Source organism: Pollachius pollachius, assembly GCF_949987615.1.
Source record: "Pollachius pollachius genome assembly, chromosome: 6".
In the NCBI taxonomy this organism is placed as follows: Eukaryota; Metazoa; Chordata; class Actinopteri; order Gadiformes; family Gadidae; genus Pollachius; species Pollachius pollachius.
The window spans coordinates 24,408,524-24,434,670 of record NC_136939.1 but is presented as its reverse complement, the minus strand read 5'-3'; the positions used below and the strand labels follow the sequence as shown (position 1 = coordinate 24,434,670).

At 45.9% G+C, this 26,147-nt stretch overlaps 2 protein-coding genes across 6 annotated transcripts in view; both read right to left on the bottom strand.

Moving 5' to 3' along the window:
• Positions 1-13,918, bottom strand: part of bin1b (bridging integrator 1b) — a 36,267-nt gene extending 22,349 nt beyond the window's left edge. For 4 of the 5 annotated variants that reach the window (XM_079737842.1, XM_079737846.1, XM_079737843.1 and 1 more), the window contains exons 1-2: positions 13,448-13,918; positions 5,177-5,257 (exon numbers count right to left, since the gene is read on the bottom strand). In XM_079737842.1, the coding sequence (XP_079593968.1) occupies positions 5,177-5,257; positions 13,448-13,528 (162 nt within the window). In that variant the 5' untranslated portion in view covers positions 13,529-13,918. The remainder of the gene's footprint in view (positions 1-5,176; positions 5,258-13,447) is intronic. The other variant, XM_079737844.1, reaches the window with a different exon arrangement.
• Positions 13,919-15,116: 1,198 nt separating this feature from the next.
• Positions 15,117-25,680, bottom strand: LOC307077231 (indian hedgehog B protein-like; the record flags this gene model as incomplete). Its single annotated transcript, XM_079738574.1, has 3 exons — positions 15,117-15,823; positions 20,934-21,195; positions 25,372-25,680. The coding sequence occupies 3 exons, from the start codon at positions 25,678-25,680 to the stop codon at positions 15,117-15,119; spliced, it is 1,278 nt and encodes a 425-aa protein (XP_079594700.1).
• Between the last annotated feature and the right edge of the window lie 467 nt (positions 25,681-26,147).

Below are 26,147 nucleotides of genomic sequence, written 5' to 3'. Positions count from 1 at the left end.
CTGCTAAGTGTGCCAGATTGGTGCCAATTATTGTCGTGTTTGCATTGTAATGCACAACTTTGCCTCTCCTTATTATATATCAACGTGCATCCAAACAACTTCAGCCAATGCAGCCTCCTGTGTTGCTTTAAAATATTTAGCATATCGGATTATCAAAATATGTTAAGTGTGTGCGTGTGTGTTGTCATGTAGGCTAAATACTAATTGTCTTTCATCCATGAAATATTCTAATGTTACAGGCCTACTGCAAAATGTATATCGGTATTGCGCAACAATCGGAGATGGGGACCCCCGAATATTGACGGGTATTTCGCACACTGGGTAAAATAAAGCTTAGAAATAAATAGGCAAAGATGTTGTTACTGGAGCTAGTAGGCTACCATCAAAATGTGGGATAACTAATCGGAAATCTGTTTACAACGTCGGGGGTAAGATATTATTAGGGATTATCTGGGGGGAATTTCACAGGTGGGACTGGCAAGTTAGCCCATAGCTAGCATTATGCCTTCTATTTCTTCTGACTAAGTTTAGCGGTACTTATCTGAATGACATAATCGCTGTCACTAGATATTGTAGTGCCGAGAGACGGGAGTCGGAGGCGGAGTATCCAGCACTGAGTTTTAATTAACAACTTGAAAACCAGTACATTCCGAAAAGCAACAGGACTGAACTGAGACGGTCGTTCCGTCTGCTAAAAGAGTTAGTGCTAAACACACCCCCCACCCATAGTTCCGTGGGTGAATTATGTTAACCACCACACAAGCCCCCCCAGAATTCACCCATAGTCAAAATAAAATCCCCTGGGATTAGGGTCTGCCCGTAGACCAGCTCCGCCGATGAGGACTGCAGGTCCTCCTTAGGAGCGCACCTGAGGCCGAGCATAACCCATGGCAGCCTATCCACCCAGTCGCCGTCCTTCAAGCTAGCCCGTAGGGCCGCCTTCATGGAACGGTGGAAACGTTCACACAAGCCGTTTGCCTGGGGGTGATAGGCGGTAGTGTGGTGCAGCTTGACCCCTAACCCCTCAACCACCGCGTTCCAAAGTTCCGAGGTGAACTGCGAGCCACGGTCTGAGGAGAGGTCTGAAGGAGTCCCAAAGCGCGCGACCCACGTGGCGATGAACGCGCGCGCCACGTCAGAAGCCGACGTCGAGGAGAGGGGAACAGATTCCGGCCAGCGGGTCGTCCTGTCGACCATGGTGAAGAGGTAGGTAAACCCATGAGAGGAGGGGAGCGGTCCAACCAGGTCGACGTTGACGTGGTCGAACCTCCTCTCGGCAACAGTAAACTCTCCAAAGGGGGCCTTAATATGGCGGTGCACCTTGGACCGTTGACAGTCAACGCATGAGCTGACCCAAGCACTAACGTCCTTTCTAAGCCCCTGCCACACAAACCCCTGGGAAACCAATTTCATCGACAGCTTTCTGCCGGGGTGGGAAATGCCATGCAACGCCTCAAAAACGGGCCGGCGCCAGGTCACCGGGACCAGCGGTCGAGGCTGGCCCGTGGAGACGTCGCACTGTAGCCTTACGTCTGAGCTGCCCACCGCGACCCCCTCCAGGCGCAAACCCGTATCCGAATTCCTCAGGGTCTGGACCCCATGATCGGAGGCCTGCACTCTACGGACGTAATCCAGGCCAAGTTGGACGGCTCCGATGACTGTTCTTGAGAGGCAGTCTGCGACCACTTTGGACTTGCCAGCAATGTGTCGGATGTCCATGGTGTACTCGGAGATGTACGAAAGCTGGCGCTGCTGGCAGGCAGACCACGGTTCCGCTACCTTTGACATGCAGAATGTTAGTGGCTTGTGGTCCACGAAAGCCGCAAACTCTCGGCCTTCCAGGAGGAACCGGAAGTGGCGGATCGCCAGCCAGAGTCCAAAGAGTTCCCTGTCGAACGCGCTGTATTTGCGCTCCCTGGGGGTCAACTGACGACTGAAAAAGGCGAGCGGCTGCCAGGCACCATCGACCCATTGTTCGTGCACCGCGCCAACGGCGTAGTCAGTCAGATGGGGGCGATGGGGGCATTATGTAAAGGGTGGGCCAACATGGCGGCTTGGCCCAGACGGCCTTCGTGGCCCTGAATGCCTTCTCCCTCTCCGCCGTCCAGTCGACAGCCTGGCCAGGGGACTTGTCCTTGAGAGCCCCGTACAGCGGGCGCATGACATGAGCCGCTTGACGGTGGTAAAACGTCACCATCCCCAGGAATTCTCGGAGCGCCAGAGCTGTGTGCGGGCGAGGGAAAGCAGAAATCACCTCCACTTTCGACGGAAGAGGGGCGGCCCCATCTTTGTTGATGAGATGCCCCAGGAAGTTGACGGAGGACAACCCGAACAGGCACTTCGCCGGGTTGATGATCAGTCCGTGCTGGTCGAGCCTCATGAAGAGGTCGTGTAGGTGACCCTGGTGCTCCTTTTCGGAGGAGCTGGCAACCAGGATGTCGTCCAAATATACGAAGACGAAAGGCATCCCCCTGAGCGCCGAGTCCATTAACCGCTGGAAGGCCTGAACGGCGTTTTTGAGTCCGAACGGCATACGCAGGAACTCAAATAACCCGAAAGGTGTCACTACTGCCGTCTTGGTGATGTCCGAGGGATGCACTGGCACCTGGTGGTGCCGGGAGTGGCACCTCTTTGCCTTAGTGCCGAAACGCGCGTGAAAATAGCACATACCTGTGCTGGCGCGGCCTTTGGCGGCCACTGGGGCTCTGTTAGCTAGTCCGTCATTGTCCGGGGGTAGACACTGCGTGTTGGGGCTAGCACCTCGGGTACGGAACTCCGAGCAGCCTGGAAAAACCGGTCGGCTTCTTCTGCCAACGCGCGTGACTCGGTAATCCTCGTGCCCGCGAGCGCCGTCCGTACCTGCGGTGAGGGTTTGCTGTCCCCGAGGCCCCGAATAGCCAACAACTGTTGGGCCCGCTCTGACTGCGACAGCTCAAAAGTCTTCAAGAGGAAGGCTTTGAGGTCTCTGTACTTGCCCTGGTTCGGGGGAAGCGCTATGAAATTCGCCGCCCGGGTCGCAGTGGATCTCCCCAGCGCCGATACGACGTGGTAATAGCGTGCAGTGTCGTCCGTGACGTCACGGATGGCGAACTGTGCCTCCGTCTGTGCGAACCACACCGTCAGTGAAAACTCCCAGAACTCCGGCAACTTGATAAAAGCGTTATTCGCCATGTTCGTTTTGGTCCCTGAAGCTTCAGCGAGACCTACGTCGGGGTCACCAGTGTAGTGCCGAGAGACGGGAGTTGGAAGCGGAGTATCCAGCACTGAGTTTTAATTAACAACTTGAAAACCAGTACATTCCAAAAACCAACAGGACTGAACTGAGACGGTCGTTCCGTCTGCTAAAAGAGTCCGTGCTAAACACGCCCCCCACCCATAGTTTCGTGGGTGAATTATGTTAACCACCACAATATAAAGAAAAGGTTGACTTTCACTCGGTGCTATTCACTGACAGTAAAAATGATTGTATGTAGTCGTTATTGTATGCACTGCTGTTCATTGACTAGCTCCAGCGCTTGCTGCGTTGCTAAATGATAGCAACTCTCCACTCATTCTCCTCTGACCATGCAGTTAATTGGCTTTGACCGCCATCAGTTCTCTGCAATTCCTCATTCGCTCTCTCACGTCTGACAGGTTTGAAATTATCCGGCTGTGGGCCATCATACATGCTATTTGTGGTTCTTGCCACCTCTTAGATGCCATAGTTCTAGTACTAGGCTGATGCTACCTTCCACCACGTCTCCCCAACGTGACGTCATCGCCGAATGGCGTTAGAAAACACCTGGACTATAAAACTGGACTATAACACCATTTTGGAGACATTTTATGAATGATTTACATATTTTGAATGCTTTACGTACCCATTCATCAAAACTTCCAGTTAACCTGCAACTAGGCCTTTAAATGGCTTAAATCAAGTGAAGGGATTTGAACAGTCAAAAGTCTAAATGTAAATGGTTGGAAACAAACAAAGTGACAGCTGGATGAAAAACGCAAAGCATTGCTTAAAATGCAGAAATGTAAAAGGAACTGAAGAATCTGAAAGGTCAAATGTTCACTGCGGAAAAACCTGGAAAATGAAATCGAAAACTGACAGACGCTAAATTGCTGAAATCTGAAGAAGCAAAGTGCTGCAATACATTGTTACAAAAGCTGGAAGCTAAACTGTAATACTGTCGAAGCTGGAAGATAGTAGTAGTGTTATTAGCTGTAGTAGTAGTAGTAGTAGTAATGGTAGTAGTAGCCTAGTAGTAGTAGTTGCTGAAGTAGTAGCTGAAGTAACAGTTGTACTAGCTGCACAAATGGTATGCCATATGAAAGATATGGTATTGATTGATGTTTGTAGAAAGCATTATAATAATCCTGCCAGTTTTTTAAAAAAAAACAGCCGAAATTGTATGTACTCGCCTAATACAAATTTTTCCAGCCTAACGTGATTAAAGTACTCCAATTGGGCGGGAAAAATCGCCCAATCTGGCAACACTGACTAAACGTCAAAAAAAGTAGCCCAATTGAGCGGGAAATACTACCCAATGAAATGTATTGTAAAAACTAGTTTTTTAAAAGTAGATTATCTTAAAAAGTATAAAAAGAAGCACGCGATTCCAAGCTAATCCGAACATTTTAAAATTGTAATGGATTCTCTAGCAGAAAAATTGAGGAAGAAGATAGGTCCCCAAGTTTGTAGAGAATAATAAAGAATAAAGAAAGAATAAAACTTAAGAAGAACAAAAGTTGAGCGCTGCATGCAGCACTCACCTAATTTTTTTTTTCAAGGGCTATATTTGGCTCTGATTGTCGTGTGTGTGTTCTTTTTTTAATCTCAATTAGAGAATTTTTTTGGGGGGCAGGGTATGGTGGTGGAGGAAGAGGAGGAGGAGGAGGAGAGGGAGGAGAAGGAGTATATAATAAAAAATATATTATATTTTAGTACAACTTCAAATGCAATATTTTAATTTCCAAGAGGTGAATTTCAAACGACTCAATTCAGACCATTGTAAAGCATTTCAACGTTATAAATTCAAAACAAAAATGCATTCCCATATATATATATATATATATATATATATATATATATATATATATATATATAATTTTCATACAATTAATATATATATATATATATATTAATAGTATGAAAATTCCAGACATGATGCAATGATAATAGTTCTATCACCATCTGTTTGTTGAAACTGCCAACTGTTTCCTCAAAGGCAGCATCTCTGGTCTCGTCTGCTTTTCCCAGCTTCTGCAAGACCTGTGACGAGATAGAGGAAAATATATTACATAAATATATATATATTTTTTAATTATATATATTTATTAACATAGATTGACAAATATTAAATAAATAAATACATATCTCTACATACACGTATATATAAATAAAGGAGAGAGAGAGAGAGACAGACAGAGAGAGAGAGAGGAGAGTGTGTCACGGATAAACTCGACAAAGTAAACAGTTTAAGTTATTTCCTATCGTAGTCATCGCCAACTACTTCATGACCGCCTTGTTTGAGTATAAATCAACTTCTTAAACGCACTTTAAGTACATTTTGCGAAGAGACGCGATAGGTATGGTTGCCTTATCTGATCAGACGCCAGCCTACTCTGGCTGCGCCTGCGCAGACACAACGGCACAGCACCCTGGACACCTGCCCCTCTGATCCCGTAACCAAGGCGACGGGACTTTCCCCGCGGGTCAGTCATAACATCAACGACGTGCCACAGCAACATCCCGCGAGGTTTGTAATGGTGTCGCAAGCTCTGCGAGATCCTCTCGTAAATTCAACGGCTAGCGATTCTTTAATAGGTCCATGGATGCAAGCCATATATATCTATTTATTACACGGGTCTTCTCAATGCCGTGGAACGCTCCGTTCACTTGCATGGGCCCTTCACAACTTCCGGCTAAGTATAATTGACCGCTGTCAAGGAAAACAAAAGATTTTTTGCCTCTAATGACGACTTTGGTATCTCTCCGCAAGTAGTCCGGTAACTTGTCAACCCTCATATGCAAGGGCGTCAGTTTGTTTTTAGAAGTGGTGGGGACAATAACCATAAGCTTGAGTGTGGTTTGAAAAGTGGTGGGTACCCTTATGTAAGCTATTCATCCATTCAACGCTGCATTAAAATATGCTCTGCAGTGTATTGTCAGGTGTTGAAAAACCAGTTTGTGTTTTGGCTTGTTTTGCAAAACGACGTTGGAAACACCAGGGTATTGGCGCTCTGGATTTCGGATATGTAATACTAATACACACAGGACAAAGAAAAGTGTTGGCAATTTAACACTTACCTTGACATCAACAAAGTTTACCAGACAATCAATTGCAGACTGTAAAGACCTGCTGTTGTGCATGCTGTGACTTGTGAGGATGTCTTCGTGCGCGCCTATCGCATGATTTAGACTCGACGATTTCGGTTGAGTATGTGGGGAGATTATTATTTTTTTTTTTTCGGTCGCAAAAGTGGGGGGGACAAAATTCGTATTTTAGAAAGTGGGGGGGACATGTCCCCCCCGTCCCCCCCGTAATCGACGCCTATGCTCATATGTCATAATAACAATGATAATGTAGGCTAGGAGTTGCAACAATGCACTGAATCAATGGGCAATCAGGATCAAAAGACTAAAATATGAGATAAAGGTGAGATAAAAGAAAGGTTATACTGAATTAAAGGCAATAGAGTAGAGATGAGTTTTAAGATTTAATTTAAAAATAGCTTCAGAGGGGGACAATTTAACATGCATTGGCAAGCTGTTCCATAGTTTAGGGGCAACAGTAGCAAATGCCCTATCTCCTCTACATTATATGGATACCTCTACACTATGGATGCAACCACGAGATTTAGACAATGTTTACATGGACAGCTGTTTAGTAGCTTCTAATGTTTCACTCTGTTATATTTAACACAGTATTTATTACATATTTATCTAAAATTATATCTTATATATTTTTTTTAATTTCGAGAACCATCAATGCATATAAAACGCCTAAACCCTTTGGGTATATTGTGTTATTATTAATATAATAATAATAATAATAATAATAATAATAATAATAATAATTAAAGCTGAAAGGAGCATTTTACGGGTGCCAAGCCTTAAGCCGACCAACAAGACCCTGTCAGACCATTAACACCCTAAGAGACCATTAAGACCCTGACGCAGACCACAAAGACCCTGTCAGACCATTAAGACTGTGACGCAGACCTTTAAGACCCTGACAAAGACAATTAAGACCTTTTTTGTTTGCATACGGTTGACAACACTGGGATAGCATCAGCTTGCATCTGTTGATGGGCGAACCAAAAAAGCTGAGGAGTTATGATTCTTTAAAGTTTTCAATTGATCGCTTTATAGTCCTATTTTGATGAACTTTAGCCTAGTTAACCTTGACCTATGCTTCTTTACATGCACCAAGTTTGGTGATGATTGACTCAAGTTAACCCCGCCTTTAGTCACCTATCATTGATTGGGCTAATTGTGGATGTCCAGCCGCCATTTTGTTACAGGTTCTGGGTTTCCTAGGCACATTTGCACAACATGAGGAGGTACAAATGTCTACAGGATTTCATGACTGTAGAAGAAAAAGGTCAGATAATATGTCCGTCTAAAGTCTGCAAAGTCTGCAGCTATGTTAATTGATATAGCTCCTCCTATCGCCCGATCTGGGTACAATTTGGAGAGGTTGCAATTATTAGTTAATTGATTTACCGCTCCCAATAGCCCGATATGGATACAGTTTGGAGGGGTTCACCTTGACCCATGTGCCTTTGACTACAGCAAGTTCTATGAGGATTGGTTTAAGTTAACCTTGCCTTTTGGCATTAAGTTTATTTTGGACGATTTTGTGCCTCTGGCGGCCATGTTTTTTTGTCAATCAACTTGATTCTACTTAAGGCGTGGGAACATTGGTCCCTAACAGCCAATGAGGTGTTCCCGCTCAAATCAAACATTCCGTCTATGAACTGTGGCGATTTTAGTCACAGTTACCTAACTTTATTGGACTCAAGATCATATGAGTCCATTTTGATGTGGGTATAAGCATTTATTTTTAAACCATACCCTTTTTAGAAGTCAATGGCTCCTTGGTGCTTTAATATTATATATATATATATATATATATATATATATATATATATATATATATATATATATATATATATATATATATATATATATATATATATATATATATATATTATTGTACAGACTTCGCTTTATGTCATATTGAAGACATTGGTCCATAGCTGATATTTGCTTAAGGATTTTTTTCCAAGTGAAATAACCTAGGATCCTTAGGGAATTGAGTGTTTTTAACATAGTTCAAGATAGTCATAAATTTATCCAAATAAAGTCATAGGTTCTTGAGGCATATTTGCTCAGCATGAGGATATGTATGTGTTAACAAAGTTTCATGACTTTTCGTCAAACTGGTTATGAGATATGTTTGTTCAAAGTTTGCATTTTTGGACTGTTGCAATAGCGCCACCTTTGGGCCAATCAGTGTAATATTTGCTCTTTATTAATCTTGAGTCAGCCTCTACAGCTGCAGTAAGTTTCATAAAAAGCATGCAAGCGGTTTAGGCTGTGTAAGTAAAATGTGGCGGAATAATAAAAAATAATAATGATAAAACCAACAATTACAATAGGTTGCCTTCGCACTTTGTTCTTGGCACCCTAATACTAATAATAGTAAAACTAACAATTACAATAGGTTGCCTTCGCACTTTGTGCTTGGCACCCTAATAATAATATAATTATTATGTTCTAGAGAGCAGAGAGAGGGGGTTTCCCAGGAAAGACGAGGGGAATTATTTTCGAAGTGCACAGAGGTCAGGGATTATAATTCAGGCGTTGTGATTGGATGATTTGATTTGGCTGGTTTGTCAGTCTCTGGTTGTACACACTTGCCCGCAGAATGGCAGAGGTGTGTGTGTGTGTGTGTGTGTGTGTGTTCACATCCACACAGTGTCCAATTCCTGCCCCAAAAATATCCCAGCATGCCCACGCCAACTAACCCTGCCCCTCCCACACACAAACACACCACACACACACCTTCTGCATTCTGCATGAGTCACAGAAACGTCTCACACATATTTGTGCTACAGAAACACACACATACGAGAACTCTACATCAAACACACACACACACACAAATGTGGACTCTATATCTCACACACACACACATCACGCAAAGAATTTGATTGATGAATTATACCGATGTTACAAACAGTAAGAGTACTGCGAACACGCCCCCCCCCTCCTCACCGAACACACACACAAACACACACACGCACACAGACACGCACACACACAGACTTGTGCGTGTCATTGGGGAGAGGCAAGTCAGCTAAAGATAGCTAGCCAGCTAGCCCTGTGGTGGGAGGGACAGAGGGACAGGTGTTGGTTCAGTGTGATAGAGAGGAGCACACACACACACACACACACACACACACACAAAGTATTAACTCCGGGACACACTGGGGCCACTCCATTCAGGGCGTTTATCAGACACTTTTATCCAAAGCGACTTACAATAAGTACATTTGTCAGAAGAAAGAGAAACAACAATGTACCTCTGTCAGTACCGTAAGGATGTTCATAAAACCAAGTGCAAAGGTCTAACAATCGCTAGGTTAACCCATTCGCTGTATACAACACAGAGAGAAAGGATGAGATGCTACACAACTAATTACTATAACTTAGTACGACACACAATAAGTGTGTACGTTAAGTGCCAGGACGTACAATATACAATAAATAAGAGGGGTAATAATGAATAATATAACATCCTCTCTATCAATATCCATCTTGTTTATGAGGAAGTCTCGCAACTGTTTGAAGGTACCTCATGCCTGTAGTATTAATAGTTCCTCAACATAAATCAAGTGCATCCTCAGATTCCTAAACATTCACAACAGCCGACTTCTCACGATAGAAATTGAGACTATTTTATTTTATTGGCCTTTTTCAAGCACAGACAGAATAGATTAAAAGTCTCCCCAGATGCCATCGATCAAACCCTTGGCGCTTGGAAAAGTACTCAAATCCGGGCATCCTTCTTTGCTCCGAAACTCCGGCCAGAGTTTAGATCCAAGATGGCCGCCCGGTGACTCAGCTGATCTATGCTGATGTGAGCGGCTCCGATTTGGACGAGGCGAGGTGTGGGGATTTGATGGACGTAGAATATGGTCGATAGAACCGGGATGTGGATGTGAGGAGGGACTATGGTGGAGTAGGAGGTGGAGGAGGAGGAGGAGGGATGGGTGGAGGGGGGGAGGAGAGGGGGGAGAGGCTTGAGGAGGAGAGAGAGGAGGAGGAGGGGGCGAGGAGGTGTAATCCGACCCCAACCCACACATTGACACTCTCAACTCGCCAGGGAGCCAGGGTTGGGATTAAAAAAATGGGACACACCCCCTTTCCCACCCCCCAGCAATTGAAATTCCTCCGTATGTCTGGCACATATTTTGAAATTGATAATAAGGCCAAGTTTGAATTTGACTTTTGTGTGTGTGAGTCAAGTAATGGCTGTGTATGTGTTTTATTGTTTTTTATGAACAAAATTATTCACAAATGCTTTGCTTGTATGTCTGTCAATTATGGCCCACACTGCACTCTTGACCATCCCTGGAAGGAGGCATTCCTCACTCTGCGTTCCTCCTAAAGATCCCTTCATTGCTAACTAAGGGAGTATTTTCTTGCCCTCTGGGGGGCTAGGGTTAGGGGGGATGTCATAAACACACAGCCTTCTAATCTCTTTGAGTCTATAAAGGGCTATACAAATAAAGTTGAATTTAATTGAATGTTCACTCCCGAGATAGTCTCAATCATTAACATTCACATTCAGTCCGTTTATCAGACGCTTTTATCCAAAGCAACTCACAATAAGAATATTTGTCAGAAGAAGGAGAAACAATATATCGCTGTCGGTACACTAAGGATGTTCACAGAACCAAGTCCAAGCACTAACAATCGCTAGGTTGATAAACAATTAAATCTATAGGAAGAGACACTCAGGAGACCCCCCCCCCCCCCTTGGGTACTGGGCGGTCCACTCTGTTCCCATTCGACTCTCAATGGCTGGGCCTCTTAAAGTGAAGTGTGGAAGAGGTGTCAAGATAAAACACACTTAAACTTTATTAAGTTAGTTAACAGTTAGCTCACATTTAATTTAATAAAGTTCAAGTGTTAACTGTTAGTGTGTGCTAAGAGGTGAATAGATAAAACACACTTGAACTTTATTAAGTTTGCTTACCGTTAGCTAACACTTAACCCACAGTTAGCTAATAGTTAGTTAACAGTTACCTAACAGTTAACTAAATAAAGTTTAAGTATTAACTGTTAGCTAAGTGTGCTAAGAAGTGAAGATATAAAACGCAGTTAAACTTTATTAAGTTAGCTAACAGGGAGCTAACAGTAAACTAACAGCTGGCTGAGTTAGCTAAATATCAATGGCTGGGCCACTCAAAGTGAAGTGTAGAAGAGGTGTTTAGATAAAACACACTTAAACTTTATTAAGTTCCCTACCATAGACACAGATGCTCTAAAAGGTCTGAACCGCGACCTTTGACCGGTGTAAGGGAGGACAAAAAGTGACAGATTTAGGCTGCTCTGAATTAGGGTACTTTTGGGGTTGTGTGTCGGGAAAGGTCAAAGGTCAATGTTAGGAGTGGCAGACAGCTGAAGCCAGTGCGCCTCTCTGAATGGCCGGGCCGGGACCCACAGGAAGTGGAGACGAGGAAACGTCCTTGTCTTCCTGTTTTGCCTGAAGGAGAATTCAACTCATTTTGGTCAAGTGGAAAACGATTACTCAACTAAATGCAACAGTAAACAAAACAGACGTTTTAAACATTATAAATTCTAAAAGTGTAAAGTGTAAATTATTAATTATATTAAAGTTATATTCATATATTATATTCCGCCTTGTTAGATTTCCTTTGTATATTCCCTTGTAAGAACATGAGTGACAGAGGTAACACTCTCATTAGAATGATACACAACTGTCCACCTTCTTAAAATATTTCCAAATATCGATTATTTTAGCGTACTTAAACTTGAAGCAATTGTATCACTTAAGTTAAGTTAATGCTAGTCGGAATCAATAGCCATTTTGGCTAATTATGGCACATTGACATGTTCATGTTTATTAACGTGCTTTGTCCATGTCTAAATAAACCATAAAATAAAATAAATAAAGGGTTTGAAAAATTTAAAATACCTAATTTACTGTGTCAAATGGTTGAGAAAAAAAATAACAAGAACAGAGTGGAGTAGTTAGCTAGAGTATGTAGCAAAAACTTGGCTAGGCTCAGCTAACATGGCTAGGCGACCGCAATAAGCTAACAAACAAACAACAGAATTTAAAACACAAGCGCTTCAATCACACTTTAATGTAATAATCTAGCTAGGTGTGTCTGTTAAAGAGTATTCAGCATACTAGGATTCAATTTTGCTTTGATGTCTCGAATGACTGCGGCCTTTGCGTTTTGATTGTGTGACACAAGCTAGCGCAGGAGCTAATTATAAAGCTGACCTATATCCCTCCCTACAGTCGCACAAGCCGACGGTAAAGACCGCAAGACTGCACTGACACCATCTAATCTCACCCACTATAATTCATCAATCAAATTCTTTGCTTGATGTGTGTGTGTGTATGATATAGAGTCACTTGTGTGTGCATATGTTAGTGTGTGTGTGTGTGTGTTTGTGTGTGTGTGTCTGTGTGATAAAGTGTTCTCACTTGTGTGTGTGTCTGTGTCTGTGATGGAGTTCTCGTGTGTGAGTGACTGATTGAGTTCTCTTTGTGTGTGTGTGTGTGTGTGTGTGTGTGTGTCTGTGTCTCTGATATATAGTTCTCGTGTCTGTGTGTGTGTGTGTGTGTGTGTGTGTGTGTGTGTGTGTGTGTGTGTGTGTGTGTGTGTGTGTGTGTGTGTGTGTGGTGCTTACAGGACTCCCGTTGTCTCCTGTGTGATTAGACGGTAGACTTACATGGCCGGGCTTAGTGACCCGGTGATTAGCGATAATGACACAACCTACACACACAACCTACACACACAACCCAACAGTCTATTGCTCTTCAATGGCCTAAAACTTGCTCCGTCTTTAAGAATTTAGTTGAAGTTTGAATAAACGTCTTGTTACTGACACCGGTTTGACACCAGTTGCGCAATACGACCTGGCACCCAGAACAATTTGACATTCAGCCGTGGAGGAAGTGGCCGAATGTTTTGGAAAGCACGATCGCACGCAGACACACACGCACACACACACGCGCTCACACACACACACACACACACCACACGCACGCACGCACACACACACACAACCACAAGCATATACGCACGCACACGCACGCTTACACACGCACTCACACGCACTCATCATTTTACGCACAACTTATCTCTATCCAAAGCAGCGTGCGGTGGAGGTGGTTCCAACCCTTACCTTCTCCTGCGCTCTTGTGAACTTTTTCTGCACGTTAATGGCCAGTTTCCCGGCTGTGACGCCTTTCCCAATCTCAGCCATGTTGCGACCCCCTAGTATACTCAAGCGTCGACCACCCCCGGATAACTCGGGCGAGAGAGAGGGAGACCTTTCGCCTGACAGCAGGGTGGAGTGGCCGGTGATCCTCCTCCTCCGCGTAAAACCCCCTCGCTCTAATCCCGATGACAGCTCCTTAAAGGAGTAACACGCACGGGCAGGACGGGCGCGTAAATCTCGGCGCAACTGAACCGAAATGGGTAAAAAGCGCGCAAAAACAAAACAAAGTCACAATCCCAAACCAACAACTTGCACTAGATAAGATCTGCAATATCTATTTCTCGCTGCTTTCTGTAGATATATGGATGCTCGGAGGACTATGGGTCACCCCTCTTAAAGCCACAGTTATAGAAAGGATATTATTAGCGCGACAACTGTTACTTGTCTCTCTGCGCTCCTGCGTTACGCACGGGAGGGGTTCAGTCGAAATGGTGCACGAGGCTATATGGGGATCTCTTGTTTCCAATTGATGCGCACGCAGCTCACCAGTACATGAATGTGAAACTAAGAAAACAAAGGATCTTTAGTTACGACTCGAATTTCCTATTTATTTTTTACCAGTTTGATCAATAGGGCTGCGAACATGTCCTGAATAGATTAGAAATAGAGAACAAACACACACACAAGAAAGCGACACCGACTATTCATTTCCATATGATTTAATTTAAAAAATAAATCTTTAAATATCTCATCACCCCAATATAACCTCATATTTTATTCAGATTGCCGTAAAAACAATATATTATATTAGAATACTTAAATAAACAGGATCATTTGTCATTCATCTTTATATTGCCACTGAGAAGCCATAGACACTGATGAAGATGGCGATTAATCATGTCAAAGTAAATCTCTCTCTCTCTCTCTCTCTCTCTCTCTCTCATGTAGGCTATATTTAATTGAGCATCCACAATGCGCCACAAAAAAATCCAAATTAATCCAGTTTACACTTCTGTCCATTCTCATGTTTTTGTTCACTTTTATTCATTGAGCAAGTGCTTCCTCTTCCCGTTTTCGGCTATTTCCAGACGCTTTTTTTTCTGCACAGGACTGCAATCCTGGCAATAAAAAAATGCTCTCAAGCACATTGCGTCTTTTTTTCCTTTGTCTTTGAGGGCCGCCCAAAGGGAACAGCGCTTTGTCTGCGTTTAGTCAGAGTTCGGCAACGGAGGAACCCTCGTTTGACAAAATCGTGGCAAAAGAAAAAGGCGTGTCCATTTCGTGAATAGTTTTACTTTTATTTTCCGTCCTCATGCCAAAAGCCCCGACGGACGAAATACATTCAGAGCTCGCAATCGCCGCCATCTCTCCGCGGTGCGTTGTGCATACACACACTCGCACGCACACACATGCACAAACACTGTTGCAAACACAGACGCATTCTTACGCACCCGCGCGCACACGCTCTCACTCACACTCGCACAAACACTCATATGCGCACACACACAGTCGCATGCATACACAAACTCGCACGCACACCCTTCCCCACTTGTTTTTCTGAGCATTTCTGAGTCTTTAAGTTCCAACTAGCTTCGCCCGCTAGCTTTAGCATCCTAACCCCTCCTCCTCGCCCTCACCAGCCGTCCTCGGCCACGCCCAGTGGGTGAAACCTCTCCGGGTCCAGCAACTTCCGGCCCACCCAGTGTAAGACCCTCCCGTACCAGTGTAGCCCCTCCCCCCCCTCTCTCCCCCCCCACCACCACCTACCCAGAAGCCTCAGCGGCGCGAACGCGGCGTGCGCCAGCTCGTGGCCGTCGACCGCGGCGTAACACGAGGCTAGCATGCCGTCCACCACCAGGGTCCCGTGGGCCGTGAGCGGAGCGTACGCCCCCTTCCGGCCCCTCCCCCTCGCGTCCGAGACCCCCACCACCCGCGAGAGCCGGCCTCCCTGGTCGCCGCCTTTGCTGTTGCCGGGGGCGACCACCAGGACGCACTGCCCCGGCCGGGCGTCGCTGGCATACACCGCCGTCATGGCGTCGCCCGCGGTCGGCTCTGCCCCTTCCGTGCAGTTGCCGTGGGCGACGAAGAGCAAGTGGGCGGCGGTCAGTGAGAGGGCGGCGCCAGAGTGAGTGCGGACGGTGTGGAAGAGCTTCCGGGTCGCGGGGTCGCGGTCCAGGAAGGTCAGGACCTCGCTGTAGACCAGGTGGGCGGGGTCAAAGGTTGCGGTGAGGACGCGGTCCCCGGGTTGGAGGTCGCGGAGGGCTGTGCGGCCGCCGGCCTCTGTGGTAACCAAGGCGTCGCCGGGGAAACAGCCGCCGGATTTTGCGGCCACGGAATGTTCTGTGAGGGAGGGAAAGAGGGAGAGAGAGAGAGGGGGAGAGGGAGAGAGAGAGAGAGAGAGAGAGAAAAAAACAAAGGATAGAGGAAAGATGAGAAAAGGGAACAATTTTAAGGCAAAAAAAAAGGGATGTCAGTATTTCTCAAAGGCTCCCTCAAGACTGATATTGGCCCCGCCCCCCCGCATAGCCTAGAAAGAACAATAGCAGCTTCACAGATAGGACTATTCGCCACCCAGAACTAAGCATTGAAGTGCCATTGTGCCAATGTGCGTGTCCGTGCGAGTGTGTGAGTGTGTCCCTGCGAGTGTTTGTGTGTGTGTGTGTGCATGTGTGTGTGTGCATGTGAGTGTGTATATGTATGTGCTAAGGTGTGTGTGTGCGCACATGTGTTTACGTGCGCGTGTGTGCGAGTGTCTATGAGTGTGTACGTGTAGGTGCTAGTGTCTGTATGTGTGTGTGTGTGTGTGCGTGCAAAGTGAGGGTTTATAGGCACTCGAAGAGTTCAAAAACACCTCTCCAGCGCCTAAAGACTATCTGGGAGTAAATATCACGGGCGGGGCCGTCGGGCCCAGGCCGGAAGGTAAGATAGGAGGAGGGAAGGTGCAGGAAACAGAACGCAGGTTAGTCATCTACACTACCCACTGCACAATGTTACACTACACAAGGTTACACTGCTGAACAATGTTACACTGCACAATGTTACAATCCACACTGTGACTGCACAATGTTACACTACACAATGTGATACTGCACAATGTTACACTCCACAATGTGACTGCACAATGTTGCACTACACAATGTGATACTGCACAATGTTACACTACACAATGTTACACTCCACAATGTGACTGCACAATGTTACACTCCACAATGTTACACTACACGATGTTACACTCCACAATGTGACACTCCACAATGTTACACTACACAATGTTACACTCCACAATGTGACTGCACAAGGTTACACTACACAATGTGATACTGCACAATGTTACACTACACAATGTTACATTGTTACACTACACACTGCGCAATCTAACATAGCAAACTGCCCATGCATTTCTTAATGCAGACTTGTGCATGTTGTCAATGCATTTCTCTCCATGTGTGTATCCAATCCATATCCCAGATTGAATGTTACCAATGCGGCGTTCAATGTTTAATAGCAATGCTCTTTACCAATGTATATTTCAAATGCTAATTTCTCGCTCACGTTTTTAGTGAATCCTAATGTATTTGTAATTAAAGAGAGACAAAATAAAGTGTGGATGCCTGCGAACATTTAAAATACTTAAATAAATGGATGCATATATTAATTAGTTTAGGTCGTCCTTGATTTGTTTTTGCAATAAGTTAAAAACATAAGACTTTTAATTTGTAATTGTGTATATACATTTATATTAAATATCAGGCATCCACCAATCAATGCTTTGGTTTTTCCAAAACGGGCAAAAAAATAAATAAATAAATAAATTTGAAAATAAAATCGATTGTGAAATGAACCATCATGAATGGCATTCACCCTGCCGTGAAGAAATTTAAGGCTCAAACCCTCACCTCGATTCATTCTCTACAGAAAGGCCATCTTCCACTCGATAACGCCTTTATGCCGCCTTGAAAAACAGCCAGGTAATCTGTTACCGCCTGCTTTATATCCAATCCGTCGTTCAATACCGTAACTGTCGCCCTCTAGTGGTCAAACCCCCTTATAACCGCCTCCAAGGGAACGGTTATTTTTCATTTTCTTTCCATTTTTTTTAAACGAACGAGACACTTATATACAGAGCCTGCCCCCCCCCCCCCCACCCCCACCCCCCACACAAGAGCCTCGAGTTGATTGGTCAGCCCCCTTCCGATCAAGGCAGGGATTGGGCGCTCGCCACCCGATCTGGGAGGGAGAGAAGGAGAGGGATGGGGGGACAACAAAAAGACAACAAGAAGAAGAAAAAGGGAAAACTCAGTTACCACTCAGTGTAAAATGGAATTTTGTCTTTTGTTTATCAATAATAATAAATAAATAAATAAATAAAATCTGTAAAATGGAGGGAAGTTTAACTGTAATGGTGATGAAACATTTACGGTAAAAATGCTCTTTGTTGTAATTTTGTGTCAAACAAAATGCTTTTGTGTAAAAAAAAAATACACTTAAGACACATTTTTTATACTTTTTAAGTGGACAACGGGGGTGAGTGGCAAGTGAGTTTTAAAAGAGCAAGACACTGACTTAAGTGAGGTGAGTTAAGTGAGCGATGGTAAAAGCCCCGGACAGACAGACAGACAGACATATAGCGAAACAGACAGCGAAACAGAAAGCAACAGAAAAAAGGAAGGAATGAGTGAGGAAAGTTAAAGATAGTATCTAGGGAGAAAACAGGCAGGCAGTCCACTTACATTGGGAATCAAACCCAGAACCTTTGGTCGAAGTCAAACACATCCCTCCCTTTTCTCCACAAAAACAGAGTATTGCTGACCCCTAGCGTCTCTAGTGTGTAACTACACTTTTCCGAAGTTGGACTACAACAAGCGCTCTTTCGATCCATGCGTTCTTGTCGTATTGATTTCAATCAGGTCGTCGCCAACAGTGAGAATCACTTAGGTCGGACTTGGCCAACGGGAATATTTTAGGCCACTTGAATCCCAATTCACATGTGAATAAAAAGAGGCTCAACTTATGTTGATGTTGATTTTCTTACGGTGTATATTGTGTGCTTGATAACCGGAAATAAATGAATAAATTTCATTATCCATTATTATCAATTGTATTTTCTTCTCTCCTCTTCTTCTGCTTTCCCGCGTCTCTCATGCGTCTTCGCGTAGAGTCTGTAAACTTTGTCGATGGCATGTTGCTTTAAATATTGCCGCCGTAAAGGATTATGGGACACCACTATCACCTTTCCTTTCGTAAAGGTTGCTCAGGAGTAACCTATGCTATTGGAGGGTTAAAGGATGCATCGAGGCTCCTTTCATAAGCATTTTTAGATTTCAAACCACCTTTCCTCCAAGAACTTCCGGGTCATCTCCATAGGAAAGGAAATTTCCTACACATAAAAGAGAATTCGTAGAGACCGCAGCCCTCTCTCTCTGTCTGCTGAAACGGTTTGATCCACTACAATTCAAAAGGTATGGTGATGGAGGGGTGAGGAGGTAAGGGGTGAGTGACTACACTACACTATACACAACAACACAACAATACACAACTCTATGGTAAACACACAGTTATCTATATTACACTACACTATACACACAACACTATAGTAAGACACAGTTCTTTACACTACACTACAGCAGTGGTTCTCAAACTCTTCCCCTGGCGACCCCCCAAATTCCCGGTGACGTCTGGCGACCCCCTTTTTATTTTTTTATTTTATTTTATTTTAAAACCTGTCCTGTTCATCGCATGTTCCCACAATTGTACAAACTGAAAGGAAAATAATCAAATAAGAAACAATTCTATCAAAGGAAAAATTACAAGATGCCTACTTTATTTTTAACAAGAACTTAAACATGACGGAACAGTGCATCTGCAGATGGATCTAGGCCTGAACAAGACGCATGAACGATAAACCTCCTCCTCCTCAAAAATAGAAATCCAATTCAAGCCAAGAACATGCATCAGATCTAAATGACCAGAGTATTTTCATTTGTATATATATATTTTTTTACACTAATGTGAAGGATGGGCCTGCTTGTTTTTCGAGGACGCCAGGGACGAGAGTGTCTTTTCGCACATATATGTCGACCCAAAGGGTGTAAGAATGTCCATAGCAGCCGCAGACAATGCAGGGTACTCCTGCGCAACTGAAAGCCAAAACTCATCCCCCCGAAATGTGGCTAATAGCCCATTATTTTCATTCCGTATTATTATCAGTCCCCCAGGAGCAGTGCATACTTCCGCAATCCACCAGTGCTCAGCGGCCACGCCTGGTATTGCAGCTGTTTAAGCGGGCTGTGGACGGGTCCCTCAATTCAAGGGGCCCAGAAGTAGATATCTCCGTTCACTCCAATACAAGTGGGGAACAGGAACGTGTCTCCGCAAAAAAAGTCTGGATGTCAATCAAAGGCTCATAATTATCTTTATACCATGAACTAATAAAATGTAAGTTTTCTCTTTTCAAAACGCCACCTCAAGCGTTTTATTAGCCGTTTTTTTGTTTTTTTTGCAGAAGGAGGGGTGGGCAGCTGAAAGGAGTCGTAGTGAAAAAAATGTTGTTTCGGCCCGGCATCGGAGAGAGCTCAGTTAACTTCTCGTGGCCGAGGTTTTTTCTTTTACTTAACATGAATGAATTTTTTAATCCGCTGTCCTTTCTTTTATAGGTCCATGATTATTATCAAGCGGGAATTGTTTTGAGTTTGCGTAGTGGGAGCGACGCGATACATTGTTTCTGTTGCACCTTTCCCCCACTGCGAAAGCCTGTCTGTGAGGAATAAAGGACAGGTTTAGGACTAGACTAAAAATCATCTCGCCCCCGGACATTTTTTGAATGACCACCCAAAAACTTTTCCCGACCCCCTTAGGGGTCGCAACCCTCACTTTGAGAACCACTGCACTACAGTATACACACAACCACACAACACTACACAACTCTATTGTAAACACACAGTTATAAACACTACACTACACTACAGTATACACAGAACCACACCTCACTACACAACTCTATAGTAAAAACACAGTTCCACTACACTACACTACAGTATACGCACAATCACACAACACTACACAACTCTATTGTAAACACACAGTTATAAACACTACACTACACTACAGTATACACAGAACCACACCTCACTACACAACTCTAGTAAACATGCAGTTCTCTACACACCATGAAGACACACTACACTATAATATACACAGGTTACAGATATAGTTGTCTATAGTAGCCTAACACAGACACACACTTCACAGACACACAACACACAGCGTTTTCAACACATTTCACCCACACGCGTCAATCCGACTCTTCCCGCCAATTATTTTTTTAAAAGCCGACTTTTGAAAGCGGCCATTTTACTCTTCCTGCAAAAAATGGTTGAAAAGCAACCGTTAAAAATGGACGCTTCGAATCTTTACCGCCAATACGGTTAAAAACCCGCCCCCTGCTGGTCACCTGACTTGACGCTGCAGTGCACGTGCGCCTTGGACTCGTAGTAGACCCAGTCGAAGCCCGCTTCTACGGCCAGCCGCGCCAACATGGCGTACTTGTGGCGGTCGCGGTCAGAGGTGGTGATGTCGACGGCCCGGCCCTCGTAGTGGAGCGACTCCTCCTGGTGGTGTCCGTCCTCGTCCCACCCCTCCGTCACGCGGAGGCGGACCCCTGCCCACAGGTTCATGACGGAGATTGCCAGAGAGTTCAGCTTGTCCTTGCAGCGCTGGGGAGAAAAAGAGTGGATTGAAAGTTAATTGAAAACTTCAATTATTAGCGCTCCGTCTCCTGCTCTGTCTCCTGCTCCGTCTCCTGCTTTGTCTGTCTGTCTGTCTGTCTGTGTGTGTGTGTCTCTGTCTCTGTCTCTGTCTCTCTCTCTCTCTCTCTCTCTCTCTCTTTCATGTGAAGGGGGTGAGGGGTGGTGGTGATGGGTGAGGCGGGGAGACGGACAGGATAGATGAGCACAGACACACAACGATTTCTACACACTTCACAGACACGCTTCACTACTCTATACTATGCGCACACACGCACACACACACACACACACACACACACACACACACACACACACACACACACACACACACACACACACACACACACACTCCTTATTTCCTCGCCTGCGTGGTACTTTTGCCGACTGTGTGTTTTGCGCTAAACCAACAAACAGCGCGTTGTCAGATTCCAGTCGCCTCTCCTCGGAACCAAATCGTCGCGAGAAAAACACGCATCCCGCGAGACCACTATATCCACCACCACCACTGCGCTATTTAAAGGCGCCGGTATAAATAGCCGCGTGTTCTCGGGTCTAAAAGCATGAATGAAAAAGTGTTCGCCGGTTTAAGACGAGGTTCTGCGCATGCGAAGGACGAAACTATTGCTGGGCAGTGTGGTAGTGTTGTGAAATACGCGTAATGTAACCCTTAAATCTCCAATAAAGATTCTTATAATACAGTTTAGGATATTTTGATACTTTTACACCACGGATCAATAGTGTCGTCATGCGCATTCGTAGAACCACTAGCTGGCACAATTTGATGGATAGCATAAATTGGTTAATAAATGAACACCGGTTGAAGACGGCTTGAAAAGCAGGCTGACACTGAACGATAACAGGGATGGGGTCTTAATGTAGAGGGGGTGTCTTTCACGGCTTCGTCCGTGACGGAGGTCCAACGTGATTGGCTGACGTGGTTTGAATTGGTCTATCAGACTCTCCTCCTCCCTACGAAACACCTTCAACGTCAATGACATCGTAAATCCCAGAAAAGTCTGTCTGTCTGTCTGTCTGTCTGTCTGTCTGTCTGTCTGTCTGTCTGTCTCGCTCTCTCTTTACTCCTATCTATAAATTAATGGTACGTTTATTAGCTTATCTCTTAGTCTAGCATAGTCCCATATATAAATTAATGTTACGTTTATTAGCTAAGCTCTTAGCCTAGCATACTCCCATGTATAAGTTAATGTACCGTTATAAGGTTAGCCCTTTGACTAGCTTATACATAAGTTAATATAGGGTTAGGGGGTGGGGGGTGATAAATATTAGGAGGGAGGGGTGGGGGGGGGGGTCTTCAACAAAGACACCTTCTTGTCGACCAGAGGGACCACAGTCCCGTTATAACTCACACAAGACCACCAGACCCCCCCCCCCTCCCCCCTCCCCCCCTCGGTTTATCCAACGTCAACAGCCACTACGGCCCCGACACCCCCCCCCCTTCACTCAGGTACCCCCCCCCCCCCCCCCCCCACAATGCACCACTGCTGTCCCTGTTTGCTTTTCTGTGGTAGAGAGGCTGGGGTGGGGGGGATTTGTTGGGGGGCTTAGAGGATGAGAAGGGGAGGAAGAAGTGTGTGTGTGTGAGTGAGAGAGAGAGAGAGAGAGGGCAGGAGAGAGAGAGAGAGAGTGAGTGAGTGAGTGAGAGAGAATGAGTGAGTGAGTGAGTGAGTGAGTGAGTGAGTGAGAGAGAGAGAATGAGTGAGTGAGTGATAGAGAGAGAGGGGGAGAGAGACAGAATAAGCGAGAGAGAGAATGAGTGAGTGAGTGAGTGATAGAGAGAGAGGGGGAGAGAGACAGAATAAGCGAGAGAGAGAATGAGTGAGTGAGAAAGACAGAGAAAGAGTAAGGGAGAGATTTGTAAAATCACGTCACTTTTTGAGTGAAGTTGGTTTCATAACCGTAACACGATATACTTTATGTTTGAAAATAAATCAATAAACATTGTTTATAGCCTGCACACATTACGACCAGAACTTTGAAGTTATAAGGTCGTCTTCATAATAAATAAAAGCAAAGGTAAATCGATATAACCCATATTCCACATTTAACACACACATATAGTATGCGTCATTGTGTGTAGAGCAGGACTCAAGTTGTGCTAAAATAGCGAGTTTGCTTAAAAAAACGTAAGCTTAAAACAATTAAGACACAAATGTACACTTCAGAATACCGCGATCATCTGTGACGCCGGTCGACGTCTCCTAAGTACGGGGTCAAGGGACCTGGGTCCATCAACCGCCGAGAGGAAAACTACCCAATTAAAATACAAATAAAATCTATTAATGTTTTTCATTTGATTTATTTCCATCCTCAGTCCTTCCGGTCCGGGGTGAGAATAGCTCGCGGCCATAAGACGCCTCTTCTCAGCCAGTGTGGATTTTAAACCGAGTTGTTGTTTTTTTCTCCTGCGGTCGCCGGCGATCTTGACTTCATAAATCAGGAGATGGATTTCTGTTGGTTTGCCTTTCAAGGTACATTCTAACTCAGATGTGTGTGTGTGTGTGTGTGTGTGTGTGTGTGTGTGTGTGTGTGTGTGTTCGCGCGCGCGCGTGTATTTGCGTGCGTGTGTGTAAGAGCGTTTTTTTTTTAAGCACCAAACCGCGGACTGCACAAACATTTTGACGCGGCGGCAGCGGCGACGCGCCTATGCACACCTTTGTGGCCCCCTTTGCCCCCTGTAACCGCCCCCCCCACCCCTCAATTCCCCAATTGAACAGGCGCGTCTGTATGAGGCGGCGCGGTGTCGCCTGCGCCACCACTGAATCAAAAATAAGCGGCGAAAGAAAAAAAAAATACTTTAGTATAATTCAGGCTCTACACACACGGGTTAAGTACACTACTTTTTATTTTTAAGCACACAGGCCCCGCGGAAACAAACAAGAGAAGGTAAGAGAACATAGTAAATAAATAAAATAAAGATACAAACGCCAGGCTGGTTCCTCGGGGCCCCCGTGGCGGCGGCGGCGACGCGTTAGCCGCACCGACCTCATAAATCGCGCTCAGGGTTTCAGGGGCTGGACGCGCCGCGGGGGCGAGCATCCGAGCGCGGGGTAGCGCACGATAGGTGACAGCCAGAGCCGGGAGGGGGGCTTTGATTCACCCCACGTGGGTCGACGGGACATAAAAACGCCATTGCGTTCGGGATGGAGGGAAGGCGGCCGCGGTCACCGGATATATATAAACACGTTATTCCGTTTCGGGGCCCACGGCCACATCAGGGTTCCACAGCAGGGGCCCACATCAGTGACGGTGTCTTAAAAACGTCTGACAGCGCCCGAAAGGCGACGGTCAACATCGTCATGTCGTGACTCCGCTAAATCAAACTGGACTGTACCATGTGTATCCCCCCCCCGCCCTCTCCCTGATGCGGTCCAACAGGAGCCCGTAGTGTTTTAATTAAGGGCCCCTTATGTGACAGGCGGAGTGGCCCCCTCTTGTGCGCATACGCGCGCCAACAGTGAACTACACAATTCGGGGCTCGACGCGGCTTTCAAGTCAGCGGTGGAAAGGCGTAAAAGGCACAGACGGACAGTGTGGATAGGATTAACGGCGCTGACCCCCCCGCCCCCCCCCCCCCCCCCCCCCCCCCAAAACACGCAGACAGGCTATGAATCAGTCGGTTAGTTACAGAAGGGGGTGAGGGGGTATTCATACACTATGGGGGGATCATTGACATTGCGTCCAGTGTGAAACTTGAGGAAAAAGTGGCACAAAACAAGACAAATCGTTGGCTATACTCCGAACGCGCGTACAGCATGAGTCACCGCAGTCCACAACTCGCAGACTCGACACCGAGTCCATGTGTTTTACGCGCGGGCCAAAGTGCGCTATCCACCTACCCTCTCAGACACCATATAACCTCCTGCGTAGTGAACAACCGTTCCTCCCCGCGATCAATGCATGAACGTTTCTCACTCCGCCGAGAGGAAATACGTCCCCCAGTAAACCGAACCCATCCATTAAACCGTGATGACGATCATTCTCGTGCGTAATTACCTGCGTCAACATGTCCATAACATCGTGACGACCACTCTCATTCTCACGCGTAATTCTCGAGCCATCATGCCCATAACACCGCGACCACGACCACTCTCATTCTCATGCGTAATAACGTGCGTAATTTACCTGGGTCATCATGCGGTCCGCGCCCGTGTTCTCCTCGTCCTTGAAGATGATGTCCGGATTGTAGTTGGGCGTGAGCTCCTTGAAGCGCTCCGAGCTCCGCGTGATCTTGCCCTCGTACCTCCCGCTCGCGCCCAGCGTCTTCTCCGCCACCTTTGGGCTGAACTGCTTGTAGGCGAGCGGCACCAACTTCCGGGGGGGCCGCCGCTGGCCATAGCCCCGGCCCGGCCCGCAGCCCTCCACCGCCGGGGAGCAGAGGAGGAGGAGGAGGTGGAGGAGGACGAGATGCGTCAACAGCGCCGCGGGCCGCATTCCAAACCCCGCCGGTGGTTTCCGGTGCAGGTCGGCGGAATCAAACCAAACCGTATTTTAAACGTTATCCCGGGAGCTCTCTGTCGTTGTTGATGTTATTGTTGTTGTTTTGTTGCGTGGAGCTCTACCGTGTGATCAAGTGACCCGGATCAAGCGGGTCCAACGAGTCCCCGAAATTGGCCATTTCCTCAAGCGTAAAAAGCGCACCGCTCCGCTCTGGTTAAGAGACGCGCGGGGGTTCCTAAACGGGCTCCGGTTTGTCTCAGTGTGCTCTCTCCACTCCGCGGGGTACGTGGAGACACGGGGGGGGCAATAAATAGCCGAGGTCCGTTTGTTTTGGCACGCGCGTTCAAAGCGGGGGTTCGAACCCGTGTCGGACGGCGAGAAACGGCCCCTCAGAGGAAGGGGGGGGGGGGGGGGGGGGGTCCACACAAAGATGTCTCACTACACGGCGCGCGTGGGCAGGC